The sequence below is a fragment of the Patiria miniata genome, unplaced genomic scaffold (genome assembly GCF_015706575.1).
Source record: "Patiria miniata isolate m_02_andy unplaced genomic scaffold, ASM1570657v1 HiC_scaffold_14, whole genome shotgun sequence".
In the NCBI taxonomy this organism is placed as follows: domain Eukaryota; kingdom Metazoa; phylum Echinodermata; class Asteroidea; order Valvatida; family Asterinidae; genus Patiria; species Patiria miniata.
This window is the reverse complement of record NW_024037052.1, coordinates 9,910,495-9,926,991: the sequence shown is the minus strand read 5'-3', so window position 1 is coordinate 9,926,991 and position 16,497 is coordinate 9,910,495. Positions and strand designations below refer to the sequence as shown.

The 16,497-nt window shown below is 39.7% G+C and overlaps 1 protein-coding gene across 1 annotated transcript in view; it reads left to right on the top strand.

Annotated features, from left to right (window-relative positions):
• The window catches only part of LOC119722029 (protein capicua homolog), a 51,060-nt gene extending 34,563 nt beyond the window's left edge, over window positions 1-16,497 (top strand). The window contains exons 13-20 of the mRNA XM_038192010.1: window positions 77-177; window positions 1,912-2,262; window positions 3,237-4,102; window positions 4,564-4,991; window positions 5,925-6,070; window positions 7,282-7,470; window positions 9,105-9,230; window positions 10,778-16,497. Of these exons, the coding sequence (XP_038047938.1) occupies window positions 77-177; window positions 1,912-2,262; window positions 3,237-4,102; window positions 4,564-4,991; window positions 5,925-6,070; window positions 7,282-7,470; window positions 9,105-9,230; window positions 10,778-11,487 (2,917 nt within the window). The 3' untranslated portion in view covers window positions 11,488-16,497. The remainder of the gene's footprint in view (window positions 1-76; window positions 178-1,911; window positions 2,263-3,236; window positions 4,103-4,563; window positions 4,992-5,924; window positions 6,071-7,281; window positions 7,471-9,104; window positions 9,231-10,777) is intronic.

The following is a 16,497-nucleotide window of genomic DNA, read 5'->3' as shown; positions in this document are numbered from 1 at the left end:
TGGATATTAGAATGTTTTGCAAAGTTTGTTGAAATGGATAACATGGGCATTGTATTGTTATTGTGTGTACATGTAGGTTGACTATCCTGCAGCAGCCTACCAACAACACGTCACCAGTAACCCCAGCATCACCCAGTCCATATGTGGTCTCAACTAACCAAGTAGCCACAATAAAAGGTAATGACATCACAGATGTCTTCAATGGCCTCCTCTGTTAATAAATACATGTACATGGATATGATGTGTAGCACTTTGTCTCTTGAGCTTTTATAACAATTGATGTTGGTACATAATGCATTTCAAGAAACCAGTAAAGCTGAAACATTGGAGATGATTGATGTATATTACCTTTGGTAACATACACCATTGTAACATATATGTATATTGAAATTATTTGCAAATTGTTTTGTTTTCCGTTTGCAACCCATTTTCATGCGGGAAATTTGTGTACTAATTGTTGTGCCTTATTAGCTTCTTTTTTTTCATCAGAGATACTAAAAACATTTGTTTTGCCATGCTAAGGAGCCTTTCAACATTATCAATGTTTTAAATACAATGCACTTCACTCATTTTTCTTTTTTTTTAACCCAGTCATCCATCCCAATTTTTGATTTTCAAAAATTGACTTACTACATGTACTCAATACAATCCAAATACGTGTATGCCTAGTTCAGGGACAGTGAAATCGTTCCTAACTGGTTTCATATCCTAATGCAAGGCATATGTTGTTTGAACCCGATACCCCCCCCCCCCTCCTTTGGCAAGGCCCACTGCTACACATACCCTGCTTCACAAAATTTTGTGAAAGAAGCACAGGCATTGCCAAGCATTGTGGGTAGCTTGCTGGCTGCCTTAAGCCCGGTTCATACTCGGTGCGAAAGCGAAAGTGAATTTGTGACGTCATGGGAAGTATTTGCGCTGCGAATTCGTAAAAGTTGAACATATTTCAACTTGGATGAATTTCGCAGGGAATGTTTCATGACATCCAAATCGCTTCGCATTCGCATTTGCATGAAGTATGAACCGGGTTGTAATCAATGGACTTAACATTCAGCGTGCACATATCACACGCACACTGAAGTGTTGACCTGTGGTATTTTTCAAACATATTTTATCCAATGAGGGCTCGTAGAAATTACATCATGCATCCTAAAGATATGAGCCCTTGCCCGCACCCTGTTTTATTTTGATGGGTACGAGCAAAGATATCAAGTCTACTTAACTGGTTACCTTAATAAAATCAACCTCGTCCCCATGGTGCTCTAAGGGTCGCACATTGTACCCCATCTCTATATGGGGACGGGGTTGAAAATAGAAAAAGAATCAGAACGCGTGTGCACGGAACCAACAAGTGGAAAGAGGGTGTGGGTTTTTGGGGGGTGGGGGTGTTGGTTTGTTGTTTTTTTAATTGAAAAGTGAATGTCATTTTTTTTAAAAAATTTCCTTGACCCATCAACATATTTGAAGGAAAAAATCAAACATTAAATACATTGGTGATGTTGATGGCCCCTAAGTGTTAAACATTTGATCAAATAGTCAGTTTATTTGTGACGTGGCGTTTAGCCCATTCTGGATGCCATGCTACTGCTGAGTGTGGCAACAGCTCGCCTACAGCACTGCAGTTAGTTTAAATGCCAAACATTATAGACCTTTCTCAGGGTACGCCGTCTTGAAAATTAAGTGACGCAAACAAACATGGTGGCCTAAACAGTGTGCCAGGGTGATCAAGTGACTCTCGCAAAGTTACAGCAGATTGACTCAAAGTCCCCTGAAACATCAGTCTATAGACTAGGTCATGTTTCATTGCATTTTGTAGCCTAAAACCACTAGACTAGCCTGTGCTTACATACAAGTACACATTCTTTTATATTTCACTTCATGCATTGCATTCTGATCATTCTTGGTCTGTAGGTGCAAGTAGAGTCATGACTCAACCAGTCATTGCACAGGCTCATCATGTGGCTACTAGTACCCTGTCTCCCCTACCTTGCCAAGCTGGCAGTCGTTCAGTAGTCACCAGCCTGACATCTGGCCATCCTGCTATGATGACGCTACCTGCAATGACGTATACTCCTATCATGCCAGCTCAGCCTGTGCCATCTATTCCTGCAGCTCAGCCTAGTTCTGTAGCTTCCATACCAGTTGGTCCTATGCAAGCACCGATAACTGGCAGTAGTGTTATTGTCAGTCTTACACCCGTTCCTTCAGTTGGCAATGCAAACCTAACTCAGGTTGCACAGACAAGGACTGTATTTTCAACAGGTCAGTGGCAGTATTATTACTAAACGGTTGAATATTTGGAAGGAAATAAACATGTGGAATATTGTGGGAATTTTGGTTTTCACCCCTCAGCCGAGAGGCTGCAGGGGTGTTGTCATCGTCTATTGTCATTGATATTGTCGGGTGTTTGTCCGGGCATCCACCTGGGCTTCCACCTGTCCATCCAGGCAGCTCAGTGTTTGAATGATAACTTGAGTTTGGGATTGTAACTTCAGAAGGGGGTAGCCATTGGGAGTAGGCAAGTTGGGATTGGTTTGGGGTCAAAAGGTCAAAGTTCAAGGTCAGCTTGGTGAGTTAAAGGTAAACAGTTTCCGGATAATAATTTGAGTTTAGAAATGAGATTTTGGGTTTCTAATTTAAGAAGGGGGTTGCCATTGGGTAAAGGCAAGTTGGGATAAAATTAAAAAGTTAAACCAAAGTTTAAACTACCAAATTATTATCAAAAACCCGACTTGGATTAAAGATTGTACTGGTACAAAACATCCGTGAAATGGTTCCATCTGGCTCACCTATCATTTAGAAGAAATCACGATATGTTTGTCATTTCCAAAAATCAGGCAATTGACTGATTTTTTGGGGGAATAAAAAGCGCTGTGGATTGTGTTTCGTGATCAAAAGGTTTTGCACGTTGTTTCACTGAACTGAAATGAAAGTTCAGTAGGTTACGTTTTGAACATTCTTCTTTGAATTTTAAGTGGTGTTATTGGAAACAAAACAAAATATAGAAAAAGCAAACGATCGTTATGCCTTTAATTATGGCTGTGATAGGTACAACATGTAGGGTGGGCTGAGTGGAGTGGCCAATTGCCTAGAATTGCTCTTTCTTTTTTATGAAATGGTGAATGAAACATTGGTTGCTATATGTCATTTTTCCAAATCTTTGCAAACTTTTAGGTCCACTCTTCCTACTATTGTGGTATAAATTTATTAGTTTACTTGTTTATTATTATGCACAGGTACAGCAGCCAGTCTGCCGATAGTATCAGTTACTTGCCCAACCCAAGCCAAACCCAGGATGGAAGTATCACAAATGGCTCCTAGCCCAATGGCTGCTCTACCCTCAACCCCTGCCAAACGTGTCAAAGCCACAATTGCCACTATTCCTGTAGCCACCTCCAGTATTGTTGCTACTGCAGTCAGGATGGGCACTAAGTTGCCTATTGGCAAACATGGCAAGGACACTAGAGGCTTAACAACAACATCTCAGAGTTATCGTATGATGCCTAAGCTAGCTCCAATTCAGTCATGTACTGCTGATGAATCCACATGGCAGGCTCCTTCAACAAGCCTCCCTAGCATGCCCAAGACTGTGAAGAACTTAGCTGACACAGGGTCAAGGCTACCATTGAAACGCACTGATGTGACTGAGCTAGGGGATGCATCTGCTGACTTGCCATTAAGCACAGCAGCTACAGTCAGTCAGGAAGTCAAATCAAGCAGAGAAGATGAACCAGATGGAGGAGTGCATAGACAAGCAACCACAGACACTCTTACTAGAAAGACAGTAAACACTGTCGCAGACACCAAGATAACAAGTCCAAGTGAAAACAAGCATGAGAGTCCTTCTACTTCGCAGACACATCACCAATCTGTACATGCAAATACTGTAATCAATCGTACCATCAAGGATGAACTACCAAAAGTTGAAGCTTGTACTTCATCAGTAACTGATGCTGAACTGTCAATCCTTGCTGAAGAACACTCAACAGAAACGACAGACTTGTCCATATCAGAGGCAGACATTAAACCACAGAGAGCATGCAAAGGCAAGAAATATAAGAAGATAATCCAAGAATGTGGGGTGAAAACACACAAAAAGAAGGTGAGCTAATTATAATAAGATATAGTACAAATTCAATCAAACTCTAAGCTTACAGTTTGTACAGTTGCTTCCGTGGTATAGAGGTCAAATGTCACAAAGATGTATCGACGACTCAACGTGTATATTCTAAATCATTCATTCACAATAAGATTGCCTCACCAAACCTAATTGAGATAAAAGCATGGTCGAACAGTTACTGAAGTAATGTTTCAAACCAATACAGGCATGTGGCCACCAATAATGGCCTTCACCTTTAGCCAAGGCCATTATTGGCAGCCAGGCTTTAAACTTTATATTGATAATCTTGAGATTTGTGTTACGTTTGTTGTCATCTATGTTCAAGTCTTTATTCTGTCATTTTCAGTTCACACGGGGCATGATATCTGACTTTTGTTCAGTTACAAAGTCCCAGGTTTCAACACATTGGCACCATTTTGATGTACTTAAATTGATGTCTGTAGATGCCTAAGGCTGGAAGTACATCTACTTGCACACCAAGGCAACATGAAGAAAGATTGGTAGCTAAGGAGAATTCTGACGATGATGGTATTGTGGAGACTTCATCGGTAACCACGGGTGACGATGGGCTGAGCAAGGGCAAGGATACCAGTGAATGCAGAGAGGAAGAGAAGACGTGCATGGATTCTACATCAACCAATCTAGAGACAGTGCATACAACAGACGCACTACCAACCCAATCAATTTCATCTATGAAATCAACATCACCACTCCAAGAAACTCTTAGCAAGGGGTTACAACCATCAACCAGCACAGAATGTGAGCCAGAGAAGGAAGCAGACACCATGCAATGTGAAGCTGGAGCGCCCAGTTCACCAAGTAAAGACCCCAAGACAATACTCAAGAGAAATATTGATGATGGAATGGAGAGGTATGTCATCAGTTGCATATCAGGTGGTCATACAAGTTTTGCAGTTAACCATTGGCCAACACAAGGCCAAATACCTTAAATAGTGCTAATAAGAGAAAGTATTGAGACAGAGACACCTAGATGTACTGAATTACTTGGCAATGGTACATGTCACTGAAAGCTGCCGAGTCTACTTCCCATTCATGCATGTGTTACTGCTAGCTGTAGCCATGCAATTTAGACTCAGCTGAATAAAGGCTATCTTGTGCCTTCATGTTTTGATAGAAAACAAACTACATGTACAATATACATACATAATTGAAATTGTGACAGCATCAATGGCAGGATTGGCCTTATTCACGAGTCGGCCCTATTGAATTAAAAAGTAGGTAAAATATTAATTTTTTGAACTTGGGAAGAGAAATGAAAACCACTTACTTTATAATAATTTCCGGTCTGCTTCAATGAATAATTGATGGCGCAATCCCATTCAACAGTTAACAATTTACGAAATACATTTAGGGAACTCGACAAAAATGACCATCGTGAATGAGGCCCATGGCATCTGAGGGATGAGAACACGGTACAAAATGATAAAGGAAGAAAATGGACTTCATTATACATCCTCAGCTGTATACATGTACTCTCACTATTTGTCGAGACCAGACCCATACATTTCAACTTTTACAAATCTTTACCTTTTTTGTGCTGTGCTAATGGTTGGCAGACCTCCTAAACATCTTGTAAGTGATGCCATATAAATGAGAGGTTCTAAAGTGATTCCAAGAAGTATTTGAGCTTACTGATTCCTGAGAAATGTGTATTCCTGAGTGGTTTATCATGAGTGAAAGGCAGTCTAATCTCATATATACACATTGTAAACTGGCTGATCTTCATGGTAATGAAGGACAATGTTGCTGTAATTGTTAAGCTTCCAGTGCTTTATTTACTCAGAGTCCTAGAGGAAGTGAACTTTGAGGCGCAATTCAAGGAGTTACCTGAATATCACCCAGAGGACCATGCCCAAGATATCAGCGCTATTCCCCTCACTCCACATGCTATTGTTAGTAGCTACAGAAGGAAGAGAACTAACTCTCAGGGTAGGTAGACTAGGATGTACCTGAGCTCATGATCAGTGCACACTCAAAGTAAAGCACAGCTGAAGTCTGACATAGTGTCACAGGCAAAACAAAACTATTACATCAAGTGGGTGAACTTGGGCATGTGCTCAAATAAGCAAGTGTGGTTGTCCAGCTGATTTCTACACATCGATATTTCATGACTTTTTTACCTTCGGCATGAGCAATCCCCTGCACACAAGCTCTATTTTTGCAGTAATTAACAAATCTTTGAACTTCCCCATCACTATATTTGTTGTACTTCAAGTTTTGTGCGAGGTTTCGATATAATTTAATAGTGGATATTTATAAACAGATAAAGCGCACGTATCCACCAGGATTGGTGCTCAATGCACTACATCATTATTACCCCTGCTCATTGGGAGCATGAAACATTCCAAATACCATCTCAGCTCCCTGGGGAGTATACAGCTCGATGCTGCCTGTTAGGCGCAAGGAAGCTAATTCAATCACAATAACCATCTCTGCCCTCACAGGTACCCATTTACTCCTGGGTGGAGGGAAGCAATGAGTGACAGAAGGTACGTGTGGGCACACGCACCATGACCCTGCCAGGACTCAAACCCACAAACATCAGCTTTACCCACAGACCACGAATCAGTGCCCTTAACCACGAGGCCACAGATATACAGTGATGGCTTGTAGAAAGACAATATACATGTTGTAAATGTCATCACTGTCCTCCCCTTCCTGTAGATTTGTGTACTTGAATCTCTTGCATTTATCCAACAGTCAAAATAGGCAAATCTTGATCTGCACATGCACAGTTGGAATGTACAATCAGTATATTCTGTTTATGTCTAAAATCAGCATCCTGAGGTGAATGATTGAATTGTCTTCCATTATGATGGCATGGTGCAAGGTTATGGTTGTTACAATGTGATATTATCATGCATATGGCATATATGGTTATACATGTATATTAACCCTATTATTTCTGGGTCCTTTGATATTCTCTTTAAGATTTTGAGGGGTTTTTGTAAAAAAAAGAAAACCAAGTACATGTATATCCCAGCTAGCATTACCTTACATATCGGTAGGACTTGTTCAATAATGCCCCTTGAAGGTTTAAGTATGATGAACGTGCCATTCATTGGTTGACTGCACAGTACAGGAGTTCAGGCAGGTTCCTTGGCAATGATATTATGTCTGTTAATATAATGGACCCCTAGGTAAAGGAGAGGATTCTGGTACTGATAATGATCCCGTCTCGCCAAGACTCAAATCACCAACACGTCGACCATCCAGTGGCTCCGAACCGAACACTCCTGGCAAACGAGTGACCTTAGAAGATACAGTCTTCAAGTTTGGTGATAAGATCGTGCCTGGAGAGGAATTGCCTACTCCCAACAGGACACCAGGTAAGCAGGCTCTCTCATGTATCTGATAGGCATTGTTGTCTATTCACCATACTTTGCTAATGGCAAGGGCGTAGCCATGGTAACTCGTGTTACATTTCAAGGGGAATCTTCCGTCAACTCTGTGCTTTTTTCTATAAAATCAAATCATTCAGGTGGATTTTTTTTACAGAAGATCCCTTGAAATTACGTGACTAAACTTCAAACAAGAGGCCAGCAAAATTACTTTCTGTTGGTTGGCAGTAAGTTTTTTATTCAGGGATGTGATTTCTCAGTGTTTTTTCCCGGAAATCTTTTTTTTTGGGGGGGGGGGGCCTCAAAAGTCAACCAATATGAATCATGTGAATCCGTTGAGAAAATTGGGGGGGGGGGGGATAGGACGTACTAATTAATTATGAATGTCAGGTTCTGCGTGCTTCTTATGAAGTTATGTGATATTTTAACACACACACGAATTCAATGTCCAAGTACATTGTATGTGTCTCATTGAGAATGTGTTTGAAGTAGACCGATAGAGACTAATAATGTACATAGCTGTAGCGTGATCGTGTGTTAGGATCGCTTGGGTCCGAGGATGTGATTCTGAAAGTCACGATGTCGTACGTATGTACATAGGCATTCTCTTTGAAAAGCACATGCTGTGTTGTGCTGTGTAGTTCCAGGGCAACGTAGGCACGGTATGTGTCACCATAGTGTCACACACAGAGCTCTGTGGACCACACCATTTGCGGTAAAGGGGTGTTCTTTCTTAAGAACAATTTACCAGTATTTGCACTGTTTCAAAATTACAAATAATACTTTTATGAAGTCAGAAACAGTTCCTTGTTCGAATAGTTAAGTTCTTCAACATCACAAAACAATTTTCGTAAAGAATTTATTCCAGAAACGGTGTAAAACTCCAATAAAAGGTTGAAGCACCCCTTACGATATCAATAGATGATCCGTCCATAAAATGACAAGTGATTGAAGTCGTGATTGAAAAGCTGGATCTTTGACGTTACTACTCTTGGCTGAAAATAACAATTTGATAAGTTTGGTAGTAAAATGAGACCTGTTTGTTCTAAGAACTAAACATTCAGCAATTATTGCCACAAAGCAAGATTTTAGTGCTCCAGGCATGCACCGACAAGACAGAACGCGGGAAAATTTGATCATAGTGGCCGGGCGCCGGGCTGGGATAGGTAGCAATTCCTGATTCTAATTTCTCAACGTCGTCATCTACATGTACAATTATTGACGGTACATTTTTTTGCATATCAAAAATGAGATTCCTCCTTCAAAGTGTGTTGTGGCATGTGGAAATTGTCGACATGGAACTGCCTTCCTGCTGCTTACCATAGGCCACTTAGTCAACCAGGAAACCACACACAGAACGCCCTCAACACAGGATTTATTCACTGCTTTTCAGAAAGCTGGCGTGTTCGTATGCGTGGCTGCCCTTAAGCAGGCCCCTAACCCCACGCTGTGGCTTCGCAAGTTGTTTAACTACAGCAAATCTTCCCCCACAGGTTTGAACAAATCCTGGGGAGACCCCGATATCTATATATGTTTGTTTACTTATAATAAATTGTTTACATTGCATATCATTGATAAATTGATATTGAATGATATTGGTTGTACTGTGTGCTTCCTACTAGGTCCAGATGAATCTGAGGAATTTGATTTTGAACCAGAGAAGAACTCCTCCACTCTGAGAAAGATCTTAGACAATCGTCGCATCTTGGTCATGCAGCTTTTCAAAACAGAAGGCTACTTCCCCTCTGGTCAGTATTTGGGACTGTTTGTTTAGTGTGTACTTGAGCGATTATATTGACTGAATAACAATGGGAGTCAGTCAACACGCATGAATGATAGCCTGCAGGATGCTAAAAGACATCTTGAAGGAATTTGACAGTTGAAATATTAAATGCCATTGCAAGTCAAATAACCAGTACATGTACCGCACAATTTCAGCCACATCAGCAAACTTACGCCGTGTTGCAACAGCTTCAGGTTCTGCCTCAGGTTTTCTCTATCATCAAAGCAAGAGTTCAACCCTGTGTCTTGACATTATTGATTGTAAGCTGTTCTCCAAGGGATTCAATATGATATTTATAATAAGACATTCCAGCTCAGCATGAAAGTCAATAGACCTAAGACATAATGATGTCATGCGTTGTTTACATGTGCGCTTTTCTGTGGGGATGATTGGCTGGCGCCCCCACCGAGCTACCACTGCGTGAGGTGATTCTGTCGTAGGTGTATTGGAATGGCAACACACCGACGCTGTGCATGAATAGTTGATGGTTCTATGAGACCACTGAGGACAGCTCCATGTATCAATCACATCATGTGCACGCCCTATTAGCCATGTGTGGCACCAAATACACACAACTCATTGGATTCTGAATGTGCACAAATTCCTAGCATCTTGACATGAGTGTCAGGAATGGAGCAGCAATGGCATCAGAGTCCCGTCTTACTCTCAAGGCTTTTTAGGGGGGAGGGGGGTGTTGTGCGAGAAGGATGTGGTAGTGGAGACCATTCAGCATCACAATGTAAGTGAGGCTGTGTGAACTACTGGCAAGCATCTATTCATTGCCTTGATGTTCCTTGACTTCTGGGAGACTCAATCATGAAGGAAACAGTTTGTAATTGTCTCGTTCACCAGAATACCCATGATGTCCATTTGTTTCTGGATCAGAATTTGTCTTCTGAGTAACGATTTTTTTTCATGAAATTTGGACGAACTTATGTTATTCTTGATCCATATGACTTGACTATGGCCAGTGGTAGCATAAGCATCAGTGTGAGGTGAATTCATCTGCTTCCATAGGCATATTGCCTGATGTAACCAAGTCATTGGAATGCAATCCTGCATTTCCAAAGAGAATGATTGGAAGTCAGAGTTCAAGGTCACCATTGATAGGAACAGGAGAAAGGGCTTTCAGCTAATCAGGGGAGGCAGCTTTGCCATTATGCAAGCAAACCGCCACAACTTGTGAATGGCCACTTCTTGGGTGATCAACTTGTGAAACATATACATACCGGTACATACACATTATCTGCTGTATTGCCGTCTTCATTACATTATGACTCATGTCCAAGTTCTCGGACCTCATCAAATCACTGTTTAATGAGTCATGTTAATGACTCATTAAATAATGATTTGATTCGTCTGCTTCTGATTTGACAGGAATCGGTCGGGGGGGGGGGGGAGTTGTCAGGATTTTCTTGATTACAAGATTTTTGATAACTCCGTTTTTATTTCATGAAATGTTTTATTTTCCCCCCATTTTCACCCCTGATCAATGTTCCCTTTCCATTGCAGCTGCCGCTACTTCAGCCTTCCAGACGCAACACCAAGATATCTTCCCTACTAAGTCCATCCTACAGCTGAAAATCAGAGAGGTTCGACAGAAGATTATGCAGCACTCTAGAGATGATGAGATAGAGGAAGGTAATATATCACCTGGAGGTCCACAATCAGCCAAGTTACTTAATACTTGCACAAGCCGTGTACAATCCAACAATAAAGCATCCAGCAAGACGATCATTCCATCAGCTAAGAGCAAATTGACACTGACATCTATGGTCAGTACAGATACAACCATGACAGCCAAACTAACGCTGACTCCCCCACCACCAGCTTCCCCTCGTGATTTAGACCACTGTGTTCTAACACAGTGGTCTAATTCACCTAAAGGCACGTACACTAAGTTTCATTATACTCCTCCTGCTAAGTCCCCATTAGCCAGAAGCAATCCTAGTGTTAGTTCTCCTGGAATGCAGGCAGTGTCCAGTCATGGCAATATAGGTAGCCCACAACGAGCATACTTCATCTATCCTTCTACTCCTATGTCTCCGTTAGCTCAATCTCCAACACAGTTGACTGCTGGTAATAAAACCACAGGTACCAGTCATGTGGTTAGTCAGCTAGGTCCTGTGGAGAGTTCAATAGCCAGTAATGATGACGTGAGTGTTACCAGTTCTACTGCTGTTACTGTCTCTAGCTGTAGTAGCCCTGAAACCTCTTCATGAATATCAAGCAATGTGTGTGTTGATTGAGGATTGTGTGAATTATTAGCAATATAAGTATCAGTAGAACTGTCAAGTTAAAATTCCTGATATTTTTTGTCTGGTCTAAAGGTATGATACAGCCTTGTGTGTCATTATCATTTTTAGTTTTTATAGATTTAATGTCCGTTGTCCTCAACAAATTCATTATTTTCCTACTAAAAAACTTGACGTTTGAGTGTTTTATTTGCATGAAAAAAACTGCTTTCTTTTATTTTTGGCATTTCCCAACTCTGAAAAGGGGTTATATTGTGGATTGCATTTATCACAAACATACACAATTTGTGGTTGATGTCTTACTAAAAAGTGAATAACTTTTTTATTGCTTGAAAAAAAAATCAATAAAAATAGTCATTAAAAAAAACAACAACTAATTTTTAGGGTGCAACTCGAAAACTGGATCTTGAAAGCAAGTGATGTAAATGTACATGCTAACACTGATGAATTGATCTGTAATATAAGCAGTTTGATTAAATACCTAGCAAAGAGATACACGTGCTGATTTGGATTTCATACTGTCTCCTGCACTACATGTATGGCATGTGTACAGTCCTGTTGGTATATTGTCAAAGTGACATACAGTGTAATAAAAGGTGAGGGTCATACCACCAATGTCTAGATCAGAATTGCATGGCAGACAACACAATGTATCACCTCATATCATTGATGTGCAAACTGTCTATGTGAGAGCCTCTGGGTTGTAACAGGTCAAAGACATGCATACTGCAGCAAATGACACATGTATTGATGTCATATTTTGAGTGCACCAAATGTGTACATGTCTATGATCACTCACTGCGCTGCCACTGAATATTCTGTCTGTATGACTCTCCTGTTATAATCATTGCTGCGAATAACCACACTGTGAAAAGATGGCATTGAATGGAACTACATGTAGCAGACAATCAGGATATAAGATGACTAGCCCTGTAGTGAATATTTGGGCATACGCTGGCAAATATGCACTGTTTGAGACTTGTCTTGAAGCCTCCCTTGTGGTACCTTTGCTTTGTGTACATTTTCACAGGGTTATCATGCTACCTTGGTCACATGACCACTGTACTGCTATGTGGATTATTGAAGGGATTATCCACATGTATGTATCATAGAAACATAGCTTCATTTTTTTTCACGTTTTCCCTAAAATACAAATACATGTACGATCAAAGTGTGAGAATATTATTTACATGTAATAGAACAAATAATACAATCTTACATTTCTATAAACGCAGTTTTGATAGATAAGTGCTTTTTGAAATGAGGTTTTGTTTTTCATGCATCAATGAAGAGTAAAACTGTTATCTGAGTTATCTGTTGCTTTTCACATAATAGAATCCTGGTAATAACTTGTTAATTCCAATGCTTTGCTGTCAATGTATATTTGATATAGCCACTGCTTGTTGCTCAGCATATTCTTGACTTCACTAATATCAAGATCAATAGATGCGCGTTTGTGTTGTACCACTACAACTAGATGTTCCAAGCGGCCCCTAAACTTGTAAAAGTTGTATACAATTTATACAGGTGTTTTTATCATAAAACATTAGGAAACGTTGGGTACTTGGGGCAGCACTAGGCCATTTCCGTTACCTAGATATTAAACTAAGAATACAAATTAAAAGTGCCACATTAACAGTAACTTATTCCTTACTGTGTATGAAACATGTTGACTTGTTTGACAATGGTATGTGATTGACATGACTGACGTTAGAATGTCATCTCACAATGCTGTGTGTCAGGCACTTTGTCAATGACTATTAATGATGAACATTGCACATGTGACCCACCGCCCTGAAGGTTGGCACACGTAGGTAACTTTCACTCTTTTCAGATTTTTGTAATAATATTTGAAACTGAGTTGTGATTGCTGCATGATGTTAAAGTTGAGGACAATCACAGAAGTGATATATGTGAAAATCTCATGTTATTCAGTATTGGCAAAAAAATGCTTATAGGTTGAACATATTTACAGTTATACTGCTAAAATCGTAATAGCTAAATGTTTCTTTTTATGGTTACTGTGAACTATTGTGATCTGTCCAGATCAACTCTTATAATTGTTTGTTTTCTAGATACTACACTATTGCAAGTTATTGAAATTTACCAATTTATATTTTAAAAAGCTCTATTTATCATAATATATAGCAGTGCTATAAAACACACTGAACAACTCTATGTAGCATTCTGTTCATTGTGGGAGACAAGGAATTGATCTATTTCCATTGTTTATCATATAAAGGACATGTTCAAAAAGCAGCCTGTACGTACATGCGCGAGTTAGGCAGTTATTTAGCCAAGTCAAAGCACTTGACATGTCAGTAAATTATAGTCAAAGCCTCCACCTTGGATCAGATTTCGTAAGGGTTTTATGGCTTTTGGGAGCTGTTACACTGTGATTTCCAATATTTACATGACAAAAGACTTAACATACTATTATGCTGTTTTTACTTAAAAGAGACTTGCACAATAGAGCCAGTTTGATCCAGGGTGATTAGTTGAGAAGAGGTTGATCCAAGATGGTTATTAAACCTGTTTGCCAACATGAAATACATGTAAGTCGTCGTGTGCCCAGCAGAAGGGCATATGTGCATATGCCCTTCTGCCGGGCACCCGATGAAGTGTACAAGTTTCTAGTTCCAGGATGGTCAAACATGAACATGAATCAAGTCAGTCCTGGTTCCTTGTTGCACATGTTCATGTCTGTGACTAGACTACTTCAGCTATAGTTGACTAGTGCAGCATGTGTTTGAGTGTAGTTCCTCGACTATGGTCAACCATAGCTGACCATAGTCCCAGGTAAGCCTTTCTTTAATGAACTTTTCACGTACTTCATGTGGAATGTGGAATGTACATGCATTATACAAATACAGTAGCTTGAAGACCTGTATAACTAATCAGATACTTGTGTTTATTTATTTGGCCTAGTTACATGTAATTAAAGCACTTACATTATACAGCATTGATTAATCTATTGATGGTGTTACCTAATTACATTACAATTTGCTTCTAGATCTTAGACTTGTTCAACAAGAGTAGTGTATACAACTTGAAAGGACATGCCAATGTAATGTACATGTATATGTAAATCCCAAGACAGCAACAAATCATTATGCGATGCCGCTTGGGGAAAACCTTGACACGCTGAAGGTTTTTGATATACCAAAAAAAATGTTTCTAATGATTGTTTTCTACAAATTTAACATTCACCATGTGAAGAGTTTTACAGATGACATCTCGTATCCTGATAAGCAACAGTTTCCATGTCACTTGCAAATGGTCTTGTATTATGGTGCTGCTATCGTTAATATCAACATTACATTGTCTTGCTTAATACAATAACTGAAGCCATACTTCTTCCATGTCAGGTATGTTTCACCTCTTTGAAACATTATTCTTAAAAGGATACAGCTGTGTCCAGCAGTATGCCATACAAACGTGTTTGATTATATATTACCTGTGTTCACCTGTTACATGTACAATGTATACACATTTTGAATGTTTCTCTAGGCAAACAACACACATGTGCATGTACATGTACATTTGCTATGTGCATTTGGCTTTACTTACATGTATGAAACACTTTCATGAAGTGCATTTGTTCTACTCTGACATCACATTTAGAGCTCATTTTTCCATTTTACGAAATAAGCCAGTTTGGTATCTCAATGAAGTAGTCCATGTCAAAGGTCACTCGGGTTAAAATCGCTGACGTGATGATACATGATGATATACGTGATGTTACGCGGATGCCCATTCTGTTTGTTAACTACACGCGAGCGTCATGTGCCCGGGTCCCTGCGCGTTCATGCGCCTTCGATGAGCATTGGATTATCCCGAATGACCTGTGACCCATATTGTGCGAATGCGCAGTTGAAATACCCAACTGGCTTATAACAGTATGTTCTGAGCACATGCACATGGCTGCACAGTGCACACAAATGAAATACAAATGGCTGCATTCAGATGTTTTCAAAACTGTTCTACACAAGGGAATGAAGAGTCTGTGCTGTGTAGTCATTTCATAAAACTCATGGAGTCATTCACAAGTATACACAGCCTTCGTGTATTTCACAGTAAACTAGTGCGTCAAGCTCATTATAACCTCCCCCCCCCCCCAAAAAAAATATTCCGACTGTATTGTGATCTTTCCACTGATTGTAAATGTTACAATTGTTTAATAAAGTTTTAAAGTGATGTGTATAAATGTAATGTATCATTGTATAATAAACAATGTATAGATATATGGCAGACAATATAATAATGATGTAATCTGTAAATACTTAACCGTTTCTCAGCGCCAAAGGTGACAATACGATACCAACTATCAACAAAAAAGGCGGAAAACCAAACTGTGAGTGCTAAATTTCATTTTCATTTCACAGTTTTTTCAAGTTAGTTTATGATTATGTCACTTTTGTCAGCATTGTATAATAATATTGGCAATTATGTAAGATGTCCAAAACTATACACAATCACTATTATTGTGTAAATAAAGAGGAACAACAAGAGTTGAATAATTGTGTGACCGCCATTTTTTGACGGTCGTTGACATGACAATAGTTTAACACGAGTCGTTCGCACTTTAACTTCAGTGCGAATGCGCTAGGTACGTCATGAACCAACCACTAGTTCAACCACTTGCCCCTGGGTGCATGAGGACTATAGGCGGCCCTCTGAGAGAGCAAGTTCACCAATACTCTCCCTGAGGAAATCACTGATATGCTAGACCACAAGTAATTATCTGCAATTGTCAAACCATCTGTACAATATACATTGTACTGCTTGCTTTTGTCATGATTGGCCTGTGATTGATGAGTATGTTTAGCTATAGTATGAACATATATCAGGCAAAGTCCAACAACCTGTCAAGTATTTCTTGTATTTCTCATTAAAATGTAACTATACACAGCTTAAGTGTATCTAAGGGGTATACTCAATAAAAACTGAGATATAAGATAGTTGAAGAGACATGAA